This window comes from Danio aesculapii, chromosome 18, assembly GCF_903798145.1.
Source record: "Danio aesculapii chromosome 18, fDanAes4.1, whole genome shotgun sequence".
Classification (NCBI taxonomy): Eukaryota; Metazoa; Chordata; class Actinopteri; order Cypriniformes; family Danionidae; genus Danio; species Danio aesculapii.
In genome coordinates, this window is record NC_079452.1 from 35967824 (window position 1) to 35981663 (window position 13840).

The 13840-nt window shown below is 35.4% G+C and overlaps 1 protein-coding gene across 2 annotated transcripts in view; it reads left to right on the forward strand.

Annotated features, from left to right (window-relative positions):
• The first annotated feature begins 342 nt into the window (after nt 1–342).
• Nucleotides 343–13840, forward strand: part of sema3e (sema domain, immunoglobulin domain (Ig), short basic domain, secreted, (semaphorin) 3E) — a 129093-nt gene continuing 115595 nt past the window's right edge. For both annotated transcript variants that reach the window (XM_056477864.1, XM_056477865.1), the window contains exon 1: nt 343–786. In XM_056477864.1, the coding sequence (XP_056333839.1) occupies nt 681–786 (106 nt within the window). In that variant the 5' untranslated portion in view covers nt 343–680. The remainder of the gene's footprint in view (nt 787–13840) is intronic.

A 13840-nucleotide genomic window follows, 5' to 3' on the forward strand; every position in this document is an offset into this window, starting at 1 on the left:
CTATTTTAAAGTGTTACCAAAAAAATAAATACATTTTCAAGCACTTGCAATTACTGACACAATTCTGATTAAGACATTTGCCAGCTGTCTTATGCTAATTTTTAGAAGCCTAAAAAATGACTTAATCAGGTTTTGGCAGTGGCAGTAACTGTAAATTGCAGCATTAATCAGAACAGAAGGGCACTATAAAGAGAGCAGAACGTAAGGGCGGACCTGAGAGAGAGAGAGAGAGAGTGAGAGAGAGAGACAGAAGGAGCGAGTGCTGGGGGGTGGATGAGAGTATTTGGCTGATGTCCATGTGTTTCAGCAGGGGAGTTGAAGCAGTCAGGAGGAGAGAGAGGATTGACGCGTGGAGGAGCAGTATTTCATAGACAGAGGAGGCTTCTTCTCATTAAAGGAGGTGGAGGCTCTCCAAGATCAGACACACACCCGTACACACACACACATAGTCTTATGAGTTTGAGGAATTCATCGGCTGTGGTTACAGTGACAGGAACAGTCAGCCAGGGTTGAGTCACAGCGTTTAGACTGTTTTCTTCACACTCAGTGAAGTGAGTTTGAGGACTAGGCTGATGACAGATTACTCGTTTCCTACAACCAGCAGTTCAGTGTAGTTCAGTCAGTCAGCGGATGGAGGATCGCAAGGAGACTGTGTGATACATTTGAGCGAGTGTGTGAGGATGGCGTGGGGTGTGTGGACTTTCACGCTTTGCTTGGTATTTTGGATCAGCTCCGCGACTCAATCGACAAAAAGTGTGTATCCGAGATTACGGCTGTCTCACAAAGGTAAGGCAACAGGTGTTTGTTTGTATATGTGTGTGTGTGTCTGTGTGTGTGACTGATGTGTAGCAGTAAGAAATAGGGCAGATGTCCTCAGGCAAAGATAACATGTGGAATTTCTTTATCAGTTCTGTCTGCCCTTCTTCTCTCTTGCTTTCTTTATTTTTCAGTTTTTGATTTCAAGGTTGCTTTTTCAGTAAGAAAGAAATTCTAAATGCTTATATTAAAAGCTGTTTTATCTGAGATTGTTCACGATTGTTCAGTTAATATGAAGCTGAAATCATAATTATAAACGTTTCAAGATTGACATCTCGATTCTGCTCTTACAAATGACATAATATAGCTTAAAGCAGCACTGGAGTACTTTACAACTGTTCCCACAGTTAATATGAGTAGTTGTCTTAAAGAAATAGAAATTGAAGCAATATATATCAAGCTGATGACTTTCACCTTGATATTTTAGTGCAGATGTATACCTGACCGGTGAGCCGTCTGACAAAAAAATGCACCACCTGGCTTGAGAAACCTGTTCTTAAAGACTTGTTATTTGGGTAGCACCCATATTTTGAATGCCTTCGGCAGAATTCAAGTGAGCCATTTTAATCTGGATTCATTTTGAGATTATGCCCACCTAATATATATATATATATATATATATATATATATATACGCGCACACACATATCAACATAGATGTTAATCCAGGATCGCATTGTAGTAAATCATCACCTGTATGATATTAATTCATGTTTCCACTGGGAGACAAATATCCTATATCCTTACGAACTGTTGTCCTTCCTATTTTTAAACTGTTGTGAGCACATACTAGTAATATACTGTAATTTTCATTCCTACTGGATGCTAGAGGGCACTCTTGTGCATAAACTTCACATATGCATTACAGAAGTAAATGCATAAGCTTTACCTGCAGCTAAGGGGAAAAAAAGGATAGAAATGGACAAAACTGATGGTACCCTTCCACTGAAGAAAGAAAAACTATTACGAAAGGAGAGTCAGTCACCAAAATTTGCATAACATCAATAGTTAAATAAACACACACATTTGGTGACAATGAAAACAGTATTTTTCCTGCAGTAGCCTAAATAAATCTTAAACATTAAAATGCTTTTTTCATCAGCTGTATTTACAAATATAGCCTATGAATAGCCTTATAATAAACTATACTTATTAAGTAATTATAAAAAAACAGCTGGCGATGCAGTGGCGCAGTAGGTAGTGCTGTCGCCTCACAGCAAGAAGGTCACTGGTTCAAGCCTCGGCTGGGTCAGTTGGTGTTTTTGTGTGGAGTTTGCATGTTCTCCCTGCGTTTGCGTGGGTTTACTCCAAAACTTAACTGCATTTTGCAACTCAAAGAGGGCATTTTCAACTGCAGGGAGCACAATAAACCAGTAAAAATCCCGACTTCTGCCAGAAAAGGCAAACATGTTGTTTTTTATCCAGAAGAATGGTTAAAAACTGAGAGTCATTTTCCTTCAAACCATTGCACATTCTTTTACAAGAAAAAAAATGATAACTTTTTTTACAATTATTTGTTTTGTTTTATTTTATATTAAAAACGTAATAATAAAATAATGTGTTGTGAATTCTGTTCATTTAGTTTTTTTTTTTTTTTTTTTTTTTTTTTTTTTTAAATACTACAAAAAGTACCAATAAGAGAACCGTTAAAGTACGGAACCGATAAGTGGTATCGCCAAAAGTAGTAATACTGTTAAAACCTTAACAAGACCCATTCCTAAGTGCGATTCAAGCAAACTAAAAAAGGCAGGTGTGAAAACATCCTTACATCGTTCATTTATTTATTTGCCACCAGTTCAGTGAAACTAATATATCCTGTAGCTTTGTAATAATAATAACAATAATAATAATAATAATAACAATAATAATAGTGATTTCAAAGAATAAACTGTTTTTTCTACTTTTATTTTCATCTCTAAGTGTTATGAGATGTTAATGAATAAGAAGGTTTAATTACAGACTTACGGATGTTTCGCATGCAGCCACTTGTGTTGCTATAAATACATCTGGATTCTTTTATTTGTGTTTTTCCACACTGTTATGGTAGTTGAGCTTCTACAGTGTGGTTTTCTGTCAGCTTAAGCGGTTCACTGATGGAAGGTCAACTGTTCTTTACACAATGCTGGTCTCTCATTGGCATGTTTACAGTGAATTTTAGGCATAGATGGGGGCATCCTTTGTAGATGAACACCCTAGCCTGAAGCAAATAGTCCATGCTGCTCTCAGTCTTCCTCTTTGATCAGAATGATCTAGAAACAGTGTCATATAAAAATCCACAGCGCAGCGTTGGTCATGCTTGAGACTTGTGGAATTTCAGCGCATGCTAAATCAAACCAGGTTCATCTTTAAGCTATCTGTAAAATCTACTCACAGAAACAATGTCTTTCCACTGCCACTGAGATCTGGCCAAAGGTTGTAAACTGAGGTGTGTCTGAGTGACTCTTCCCATCAGATTTGTCATAATACTGATTTTGACTGTCATATTTACTGGGTTTATGTGCATAGCTGCTGGCGAATTTAAGCAAATTGAGATTGACGTGTGGCAAAGAAATAGGGCAAATATCCTCAGGCAAAGAATGTGGAATTTCTTTCCCAATACTTCCAGAGCCTTTTTTCTCTATTTTTTAAATTTAATTTTCCATTAAATTGCTGTATCTGACCGTAAAAGGATTAATTTTGGTCACACTGATTATATCATAATATTAGATTATATATTTTTTAGTTTATGTAAGGGTCAAAGACCGGAAATAAGACAGATGAATTATTAAAGAACTCTATTAAAGTTTCACGGTGCATCCTCACAATATTAATTGCCATATGTTGTTTATCCATTTGTCTAAAAGACATTTACATAATTTAAAATTGAGTAATGTAGAAGATCTTGTTTCAACCATGTTCGTTCGTTCGTTTGTTCATTCATTCATTCATTTTCTTTTCAGCTTAGTCCCTTTATTATTCAGGGCTCACCAGAGTGAAATGAACCGGCAACTTATCCAGCCTATGTTTTATGCAGCGGATGCCCTTCCAGCTGCAACCCATTGCTGGGAAACACCCATACACTTTCATTCACACACATACACTACAGGCAATTTAGCTTACCCAATTCACCTATACCACATGTCTTTAGACTTGTGGAGGAAACACCCAGAGGAAACCCATGCCAACAGGGGGAGAACATGCAAACTCCACATAGAAATGCCAACTGACCCAGCTGAGGCGCTAACCAGCGACCTTCTTGCTGTGAGGCTAACCACTGCGCCACCCCTTATCCATGTGTTTTTTTTTTTTGTTTTTTTTAAGTTAGTTGACGCATATTTGCATTTAATATGCTTTCATTGAATATATGTCAGGGCTGTGCAATTAATCGAAAATCCGGTTTCGATTTCGATTTTGGCTTCTAACGATTATGAAATAACATTAATCGAGATAATCGATTATTGCATCATATACCGCCCCCTTTCCAGTTGTACACGGTTGCTCTGCAAAGCTCAGTTCCACGTGAAAATGACTAAAAGCATGTACTGTAATGTAACTTTTGCAGCACGGGATATGCAACATTTTCTAGCCGAAATAAAACAAGTAAGCCTTTCTCAAGAAGAAAAAATATAATAGGAAATACTGTGGAAAAATTCCTCTGTTAAACATCATTTGGGAGATATTTACATATAAAAAATTCACAGAAGGGCGAATGATTTTGACTTCAACTGATAATCGTTTTGAATAATCATGATTACAACTATGACCAAAATAGTCGTGATTATGATTTTACCCATAATCGAGCAGCCCTAATATATGTTGACTTTTGTTAAGTAAATATGCTAATCTTTAGCCTTTAGGGTTTTAGTCTGTTAATTTAGTCTATTAAACTTAAGGTCAGATGAATTTAAGTATATTTTTGAATGTGACCACCATAGATATTTACATTAGATGTCGCCAACAGTGCTGTTGTTTATTGGAAGGAATGCGCCAATAGAGCGTGCAGCGGAGGCTATTCAGAATCAGAGATATATACACATATATACATATATGTATGATTGGCAGTTTTCCCGGTAGTCAGTATGCAAACTTTTTTTTATTTTTTTTATTACGAAATTTATAATTTTTCATTACTTTCTCTTACAATGCTGAATAAGTAAGCGCACAGGCATTCCTGACAAAGAGCATGTGTTTGTGTGCATGGAAATGTATTATCCTCCCTACCAGTTAAATTTGATCTCATCCATGTCCTGACACATACAGTACACACTCTGTTATAAACGACTCCTTCACTTAGCCGACAATAATACTAGTTTTGAGCACTGCAGCGTCTTGTCATATTTATTTTACATTATATGTTTCTTCAACAAAACTAGCATAAGCCTAGTATATAGTTAAAGTTGGTGCTACTTTGCCTTATGGTCAGTGCAGTAAGAGACTGTATTTTTATCAATATTATTATCAAAAGTTCGTAACATACAAAAACATAAACTAAATCTTACCTATGAAATGTTCTGCCTTTGTGCTTTGTTTTCTTTGTTTGCTCGTTACTACACCTTTACACAGTGCCTAAGTCCAGCATCTTCAGACTGGCTTTGGTCTTGACTAGTGCGGTTGAATGACATTAGTCCTGGGAGCACTGTACAAATGTGACGGCGCAATTAATGCATGCTCAGGGTCCGTATGTGATATCTAGTATATCTATGTGTGACCACAATAAACGATTTGTTTTGGCTGTAAAACAAACAGAATCAGAATCTTTATTGTCATTGTGCAAAATGCAACTGAATTTGTTTGCCCTTGCTTTCATTGCAGTCATATTAGTCTAAAATAACAACAATAATAGCAAGAAAAGATAAAAAAAAGTAAATGACAACAAAAATAATAATAATGAAAATAATACTTGTGCGTAAAAAGTGGCAAGTGGATTTTTAGCCGCTTTCAATTAAAAAAATGGTCTAGTTATCAGTTTTTCTCTTTTTAACCAGACATTTGTGGTTTCAGTGTCAATCTCATTTTTTTCCCTCTTTTATTGAGTTCTTCTATATTCTGTCATTGATTTGGTGTGCTCTGCGTGTCTAGACTGATAGACGTTTTTCGCCTCAGCAGAAGCAATTTTGCATATCCTATCATTATGGAATGAAAAACATGTTGGCTTTTTGACTAACATGAAGACCTCAGAGGCAGCCGAGGCATTTTTTGTAGACCTTGAAGGCAATGACAGGAGTTTGACTTGTGGTTAAATCCATTGGGATTCTCCTCCTGGATTTTTAAGATGTTTTGAATTATATTCCGAATTAAAACCAGGAGTTGGTTTAATTAAATCTTAACCTAATCTGCCAGCAGCTGCATGTGCTATCTGCTAACCAGAGTGGTAACTTTTTTTTTTTTATAAGCAATTTATGTAAATAAATAGTTTGTTGCCCATTTTATGAAATCCCTACTGTAATTAAAAATGTGAATAGAATTAAATATTGAAAGATGCTGTCTCAACATCGATGTGAACTAGGTATGCTCATTTCGGTTAATTTTGCCAACCGACAACTGCCACTCTTTAACTGAATATTAACCGTTAAGTGGTCAGATTGATATTAAATTATTATTTAATTTTAAAAAATGACATGTCTATTTTGTGTCTGACACATTAAATATTGCATTTTAAAATTAGGATTTATTTTAACATGCAAATATATTAACAACAGAAAATCTTCACGCACCTGCAGTGTTTTTAACAGCAGACAAATAAAGAATAAACTAAATTAAAAGAATAAAAATAAATAGTACTTCCCTAGATATTTTTCTCTTAAATGACAAGTTTAGAACCAGCGTTTCTTTTTTTTTTTTCTTAAATATCTTAAATCGATCGTTCCACGCAAAATAGGCCTATGCATTTAATTAATGATTCACTCTAATTCTTATATCACAAGCCTCTGTCAACAATTTGAATATAAGTCATTAAAGATTATGTCTTGAGCATCTGATTTTACCTTATGCATGTGTGTTTTTATTTCCTCTCTCACTCGCTGTTCATGTGTGCGCGCTGAGTGTGATGAAAGACAATGACGAGGCTCATATGTTGACTTTTTGTAAAGTATAGGCTACTATAGCATATAACAATTTTGTTATATATGTTTGCATATGATATTGCAATAATTCTCATACATGTTTTATAAGCTATAAAATCAAAGCCTCAGTTTGGTGCAGAGTTATCATTAGCAGTAAATCTTTGGATTTGTTTGATTCGTAGATTAGGCTATGAAGGCTATTTTAAAAAGGAACTATTAATAACTGTAATTTTCCAAATGGAAAAAAGGTTGGTTTGTTGGTTGTACACTACATCATCAATAGCCTATTTGTTGAGTTTATGATGCAGATCCAGGACAGAGGCGATCAGCATCAGCGCTGGTTTGGCATCCACTTATCTGTGTCAAACTGTGACCAGTAATATCCTTCTTTCATCTTGCTTTATTGGCAAAATACGTCTGTAGGCACGTGTGGTTGCATGTGTTACCATACCAGTTAAGGACTATGTTGCACATCTGGGACCGAACACACCGAACGCATCTTTCTGTTCCAAAAACGCAAGGTGCACCACACTGCCTTTTTGTTGACAAGAAAAGAAGAAGCATGGTGCTGTTTTATGTCACTAGGAAACGACTGAATCAGCTGGGTATTGTGCGCGAGTCAATGTTGTTACAATTGTAATATTTAAAAATCTTAAATATCACAATATTATTTAAGCAATACAGTTCTGGATACTTTGAAACAGCGACCACTAGTCTCTCCTCTATCTTTAAAAGTTATTCTTAGTAGTCTTGACAACACAAATACTGCTGTCAGCTCAACGGAAACCCCGCCTCTGCTTTCACTTGATTGAATAATGAAAAAGACACGACTGACATAGGGCAATTTATTTATTTATTTATTTATTTTTATTTCCTTACACTCTGGCTTGACTTTTATTTTAACTGCGAGCACACAGCGTGTTACAGCAAAAACATGAGGTGCACAGGGCGCATAGTGTGCAGTGTGCAAAACCCTTGTGGCCATTAGTAAATCATTAAGAAAAATTTGCTTCTAAACGCAAAAAGCACGTTCGCTGTGATCTGCCCCTTATGCAGCCAAACTTTAAAAATATATAAAATTACATATTTTTTAATCATTTAACTGATATCAGATCGGTTAAAAACGCACCCTTTCGGTTAATGGTTAATCGATTATTTTAAGCATCCCTAGTTATGATTATTATTAGAAGTAGTATCTGTATGGTGTGTATTTGGTTATAAAGTTAACTCAAACGTATGTGCAATTATGTGTGCATGCTTACTAAAGATATTAACATTATATGTTTATGTAATTTCATCATTAATGGTTCTTGTTATTATTGTAAAATCAATTAAATGTGGAAATATTATGTGGGAAATGGATTTTCTGCCATTTTAAAATACAATTTTTGAAAATAATGACAGGTTATTGAATTCCACAAAGTTAAAGTATACTTGGGCGTATCCATATAGAACAATGGTATATTTTTCTAAGGTATAACTTGCAAATGATCCTAGCCAACTGTTGCTTGTAGTAACCTGTGTTTGTGTGCTCAACTGGAACATATTTAACATGCTTATCGATACTTGCAATACTTGAGTTTGTCTGTGTGGATCTTATGAATGCTCCTTTGTTTCCTACTCGATTATATCATGTTTACAGCAGCTTGCACATGTGCTTCTAGATATTACATTTAAGCCTGCTGCACTGAAAAGCTACTGCATGGCAAAGTGCTTTATTTACAAAGGAAATACATTTCAATATGCATCGTTTCAGTGGGATTTGTAATTCTGTTTTAGCAAGCATTCTAACCCCAGTTTAAGACTCGATGGACTAATGGAATAGCAATATTTAAAGATTGTTATTTGAGGATTTGTTCTGTTACTGTGATTTTTCAGCTAACCAAGTGGAAAATGGAGTCCAAATGGGAATTCTCCATTCCAATTAGTTTGAGCACAAAACTTTAAACTGCTGCACAGCCATCATTTGACTATGCTCTGCCTTTTAGTCAGCATCAAGACATGGACGCGCTGGGGTGCTGTTTTTGCACATTTCAGTGTTTACAAAAAGATTACATCAAAAAGAATACGAGTAATCTTGACAAACTATACATCATACTAAAGCTACAACCCTCAAGCAGCCATATGTAATTGGAATTATGTTCAGAGATCCTAGTTTAAAATAAGCTAACAGTCAGTTAAACTATTTAGTATAAGATAACACACACAGCTGCCTAAATAAATAGGCTAAAAAATACACAGTTGATCACTTGGGCCTATTAAACTCTTATAAAAAAACTGTACTGAAAGAAAAAAGCTCAAGAAAGAATGCCGCTTTTCACACCGCTTCTCTCACGTGCTCTGGCTGCTACAGTATATCAGTTCAGTATGCTCACTATGTTACATAACTGCCCCCTGCTGGCCATGCATTTTTTGTGTTACACCATGTTCTGCTTTACTGCCTTTTACTGCGATTTACTGCGGAGATGTGCAACATTTCTTTAAATCACTCGCGCATTCTCAGTAGCCATATCTGTTGTTGTTTTTCAATGGTAAGCTTGGTAAGCTTGTTGTACAGAAAACGCTTATTAGATATAAAGTACATATCATCGCAATGACAAAAACCCACACATTCATTGCTGTACATCAGGGTTGATTTTGAAAGGTAAGAGTCCTCAGAACAACATTCCATCAAACACATTTAGTCCAATGACTAAAGGCTCGTAGACACCGGGACACTTTTCATTTGCATTTATCGTCAGCATTTTTTTGAGACTTTTTTTTTTGAGACACACAGGCACAGCACGGACACGACAGAAACACACAGACACAGACAGCGTGCATGTTTAGCTTTGCACTCTTTTTGCACGCGTATGTGACAGGATACAGGTTAATCCCACTGCTGTATGGATATCTGTTTGTTGATGTACAAAATAAACCTGATTTAACGTCCACAAACTGGGATTGAAGCATCTTCTTTTATAATTGTTCTGACACGCGGCTGTGCCGATGAAGTAAAGCTGAAGTAAATCGCTGTAATTCATTACACACGTGCACTGTTTTAAAACATTTTAAACTTGTAAAACTCATTCTTGATCACATTTGATGATGATTAATGATCCTAGCAAACTGAACAGATCTTTTATTCCTGGATGTTTTGCTCACGTCCTGTCTTGTTGATATGATTATAGGCATTACTACGGAGACAAGTTAAAACGCAGCTGTCAATCAATTCGGTGGGCGGGGGGAACCGCACTCCTTTGTCAGGTTGTGGTCGGTCTGAAAACCGCTCCAATTGGTCCACTGTTTTTATGTTGTTAAATTGAAAAAAAAAAGGACTGGGTGTGTTTATATCACCCCAATATGATGGTCTATACACTATACTTACACATATGTCTGTCCAAACAGCTTGAAAAGTAGATTTTTCACCATAGGTGCCCTTTAAAACATAATAATTTATACATAATAATAAAAACTACAGTACGGCTTGCAACAAAGCAAGAGAAAAGGCTGACAGGAAATTGTAAATTTGAAAAAAAAAAAGGACATTATTAAGGCCTATTAACATTACATTAAATATTTGTCACAATGCATTGAAATTGTTTTTGCATGCACACGAGAGAGAATGCATGCTTACTGCCATTTGTTGCTTGCAAGGAAAAGTTTTAATGCATTGCAAACTCACTGTAACATACAAAATGTGCTTAACGTCAGCACATTAAGTTTAAAATAATGACTACAAAGAGCTGTGCACGCACAAGCGGCAGGATTTTTTAATTTGCTCCCGACACTGCTGCAAATTGCTGCTTTCCACTTGTGTTTCCCATGGCCGGTGGGAAAATATCTTTATATTAAAATAAGGCTACTGCTCAGCCTGGATCATCTCCTGATCGTCTTCCACTCAGGGTTTACAGCTTTAAAGTTATTCTTTGGGAAAATATTAAACAAAATTTTAATAAACAGGAAAAATAAATCAACAGAAACATAAAAAAGTATCAAATTTAGAACTGTTGTAGTTTGTATTTGCAATAACTTATATATTTGTATTATCGTTCTATTCTTAAATATGTGTGGTGTATATATTTACTATTTAGTGACTATAAAGTTTTAATCATTATTAAAACGTTAAGTGAATTAAAATTGCATCAAGTTACGGCAGGTGAATGTTAATTTAAAACTTAGCCTAAGAGTTGACCTGCCCCAGACCAGGCTAGTTTCCCAGGATAAGTTGCCAGAGAAACTGAGTTTAAAATATTGTAAATTTGATTTATGAAACAATCTGCCATTAATAAACCTGACTTACCAACATAAGCCTGGCTTTTTCTCTAAGCTTGGTTTATGGAACAGCCCCCTGTTGTTTACATTGTTTACTATGTTACTTATGCATGAAAACAGCGTCCTTATAGCAAAAAGCAAGATGGTGTCATAGTTTACAATGTTACAAATAAAATGAGACCACAAACTATGCTATCTGTGTGAGCCACTTTTAGCCAGTAACTTACTTTCTAGTTTGACTGATGGAAAATTTTGCCAATTGGTGCATGATCTTTTATATTATGGTGATGTTTATTCATCTATTGGACACGTTGTTGTTTTATTGCTATTTATCTTCAACAAATGCTAATTGTGTTAAAAGGAAGCTTTATTTTCTTCAACATAAACTCTCCTTGAAATGTTTTGGCTTCGCAGCTGAAGCAACAACACATTCAACTGGTTTGTAGGTGTTTGAGTGATATTGTGTAGGTGGGAGCACATATTTGATATTTATTTTTAAATGGCTTTGCGGGTTTACCGAGGGTAAAAACAACATAAGTGAGAGTTAAGAGATTGAAATTGGCGCAATTAGAGCTGCAACTTGGCAAATGTGTTTGTTTATGAGGGGAAAATAACACTGCTATGATTTCATGCATGAAAATCGTCAACCACATTTCTTAAGTAACATCCCAGTGGTGCATTCCTGATCACATGCAGGTATTTTTGAATAGTGAAATATTTAGTGGTTTGATTGGACGTTCTTCCCCACCGCAAGATCCGAGGGGCAGCACGTTTGAGCACATGATCTGCACGAGCTGTATATTTATTCGAGAGTGAATTCAGTTTCAATCTAGTCCAAACATTATTTCAAAACACTTCCAACTGGTTCTGGAGTGTCCGACCCCGGTTTGAGGTGATGTCATGCTGTTAGGACAGAGTTTGAGTTTCGTGCATTAACCTGTATAAATAAACCATGCTGGCTTCGGTGCGGGATTACTGAATGGTTACCCCTTGCAAAATTTCAACAAGGAGCCCCCCAAAAGCTCTCCAGAGCTTTTAGCCCTTGTCCCAGCTACTTATAAAGAGTGTCAGTTTCTTATCCTGAATCTATAGCCATTCAAACACACAAATCCTTACGGACCTCATGTTGGTCCCAGCTATCATCACGTAAATGGATGGTTGTGAAGGTTTTATGAGGTTTGTTGAAACAATTCAAACATGGTTGCCCCCTATACATCAATATAAATGTGAGAAAAGAGTCATATTTTGAGCTCTCTGTCACATCAGAGCAGTCAAATAGGCAACATACTGAAGTTTCACTAGTTTATAATAACAAGCTATAGCAGCATTTCCATCGACAGTCCTCTCTAAATGGCTAATCACAGTTTGAGCACTATAAATCAGTTTTTCATCACCCTTTACTCGTGAACATGATCTTTAAGTTTTGAATTCAGCCTTGGGATTTGTTTTACAGAGCTGTTGGCTGTTATTGAGGAAGACCTAGGTCTGTGTTTAATTTTTATATTCTGATTTAAATTGACAGTATAACAGCCCATTAGACAGCTCATGTTGCGTTTAGGCTCGGGTCATAATCACTAACGTACTGCTCGAGTCTCTGCAGTCATTTTAAACCTACCCAAGTGCAGACAACAAGGCTCATCTATGTTTCGGATGACTTTAGTGAATTTGCCTAAGGCTATTTTCTTTCTGATGAATAGGGGAATTTTAGATCCCAACAGAAATCGTTTAAGGGAAAATATCAAATTTTACCATTCCACTTTATTTCATATGGCTTTCATTTGACCAGATGTGCTGTCCTTGTGTTTACTGGCATAATCCGGACATTTTAGACCCCTTAACTTGCATTTTGATTGATAGGATTGTGATCAGATTACTGAAAGCATTAGGAAGTGATCTGGAATAAATCTTTTTAAGCACTATCAGAAAAAAGGTACAATAGAGAAACAATTTTGTACCTTGTGGTGCAAAACCTTTAACTGTTCCTATAATGGTCCAAAATAGGTCCTTAGGGTATCATTTCCCCCAAAATTGGTTATAAATTCTAAACTAGAGGTACAAAATGGTTCCCTTAAGGTTACCACCACAGTGATGGCAATTTGCATGTGCACTTTTTTTTCACTGAGATTGAGGGAAAAGTTCCTTCGAAATGTTGTAATTTAGTCACTTTAATATCATTTTAATGAATGATTTACTAAATTATGGAGAATATTCAGAGGGTATTGTGAACATTTGGTTCTAAACAACATAGGACCCTATTGAGCAATGAATTCATGAAAGGTTTTTCTTTTTTTATAACTGTTTGAACACAACCGCACAACAAATAGTCTAATCAAATCTGTTTTTCACCTACCTTTGGAAGTGGATAAACTCACAAGCATGTTAGACCCCATTTAAAAGCTCTTGGATTAACAAAAATACTCTCTACTTTATATATATATATATATATATATATATATATATATATATATATATATATATATATATATATATATATATATATATATATATATATATATATATATATATATATATATATATATATATATATATATATATATATATATATATTTTTTTTTAAGCTAGGTTTAAACTGAACCCAATATAGGTTGTATAGTTTTCATTTGCATCAGTGTGATAAAAATGGGTGATAAAAATTGGTATCATTATTTATTGACTAAACACCATTGTCAAAGATGGTTAAAAAAAAATCAGTATGTAGCTTTGTTATGA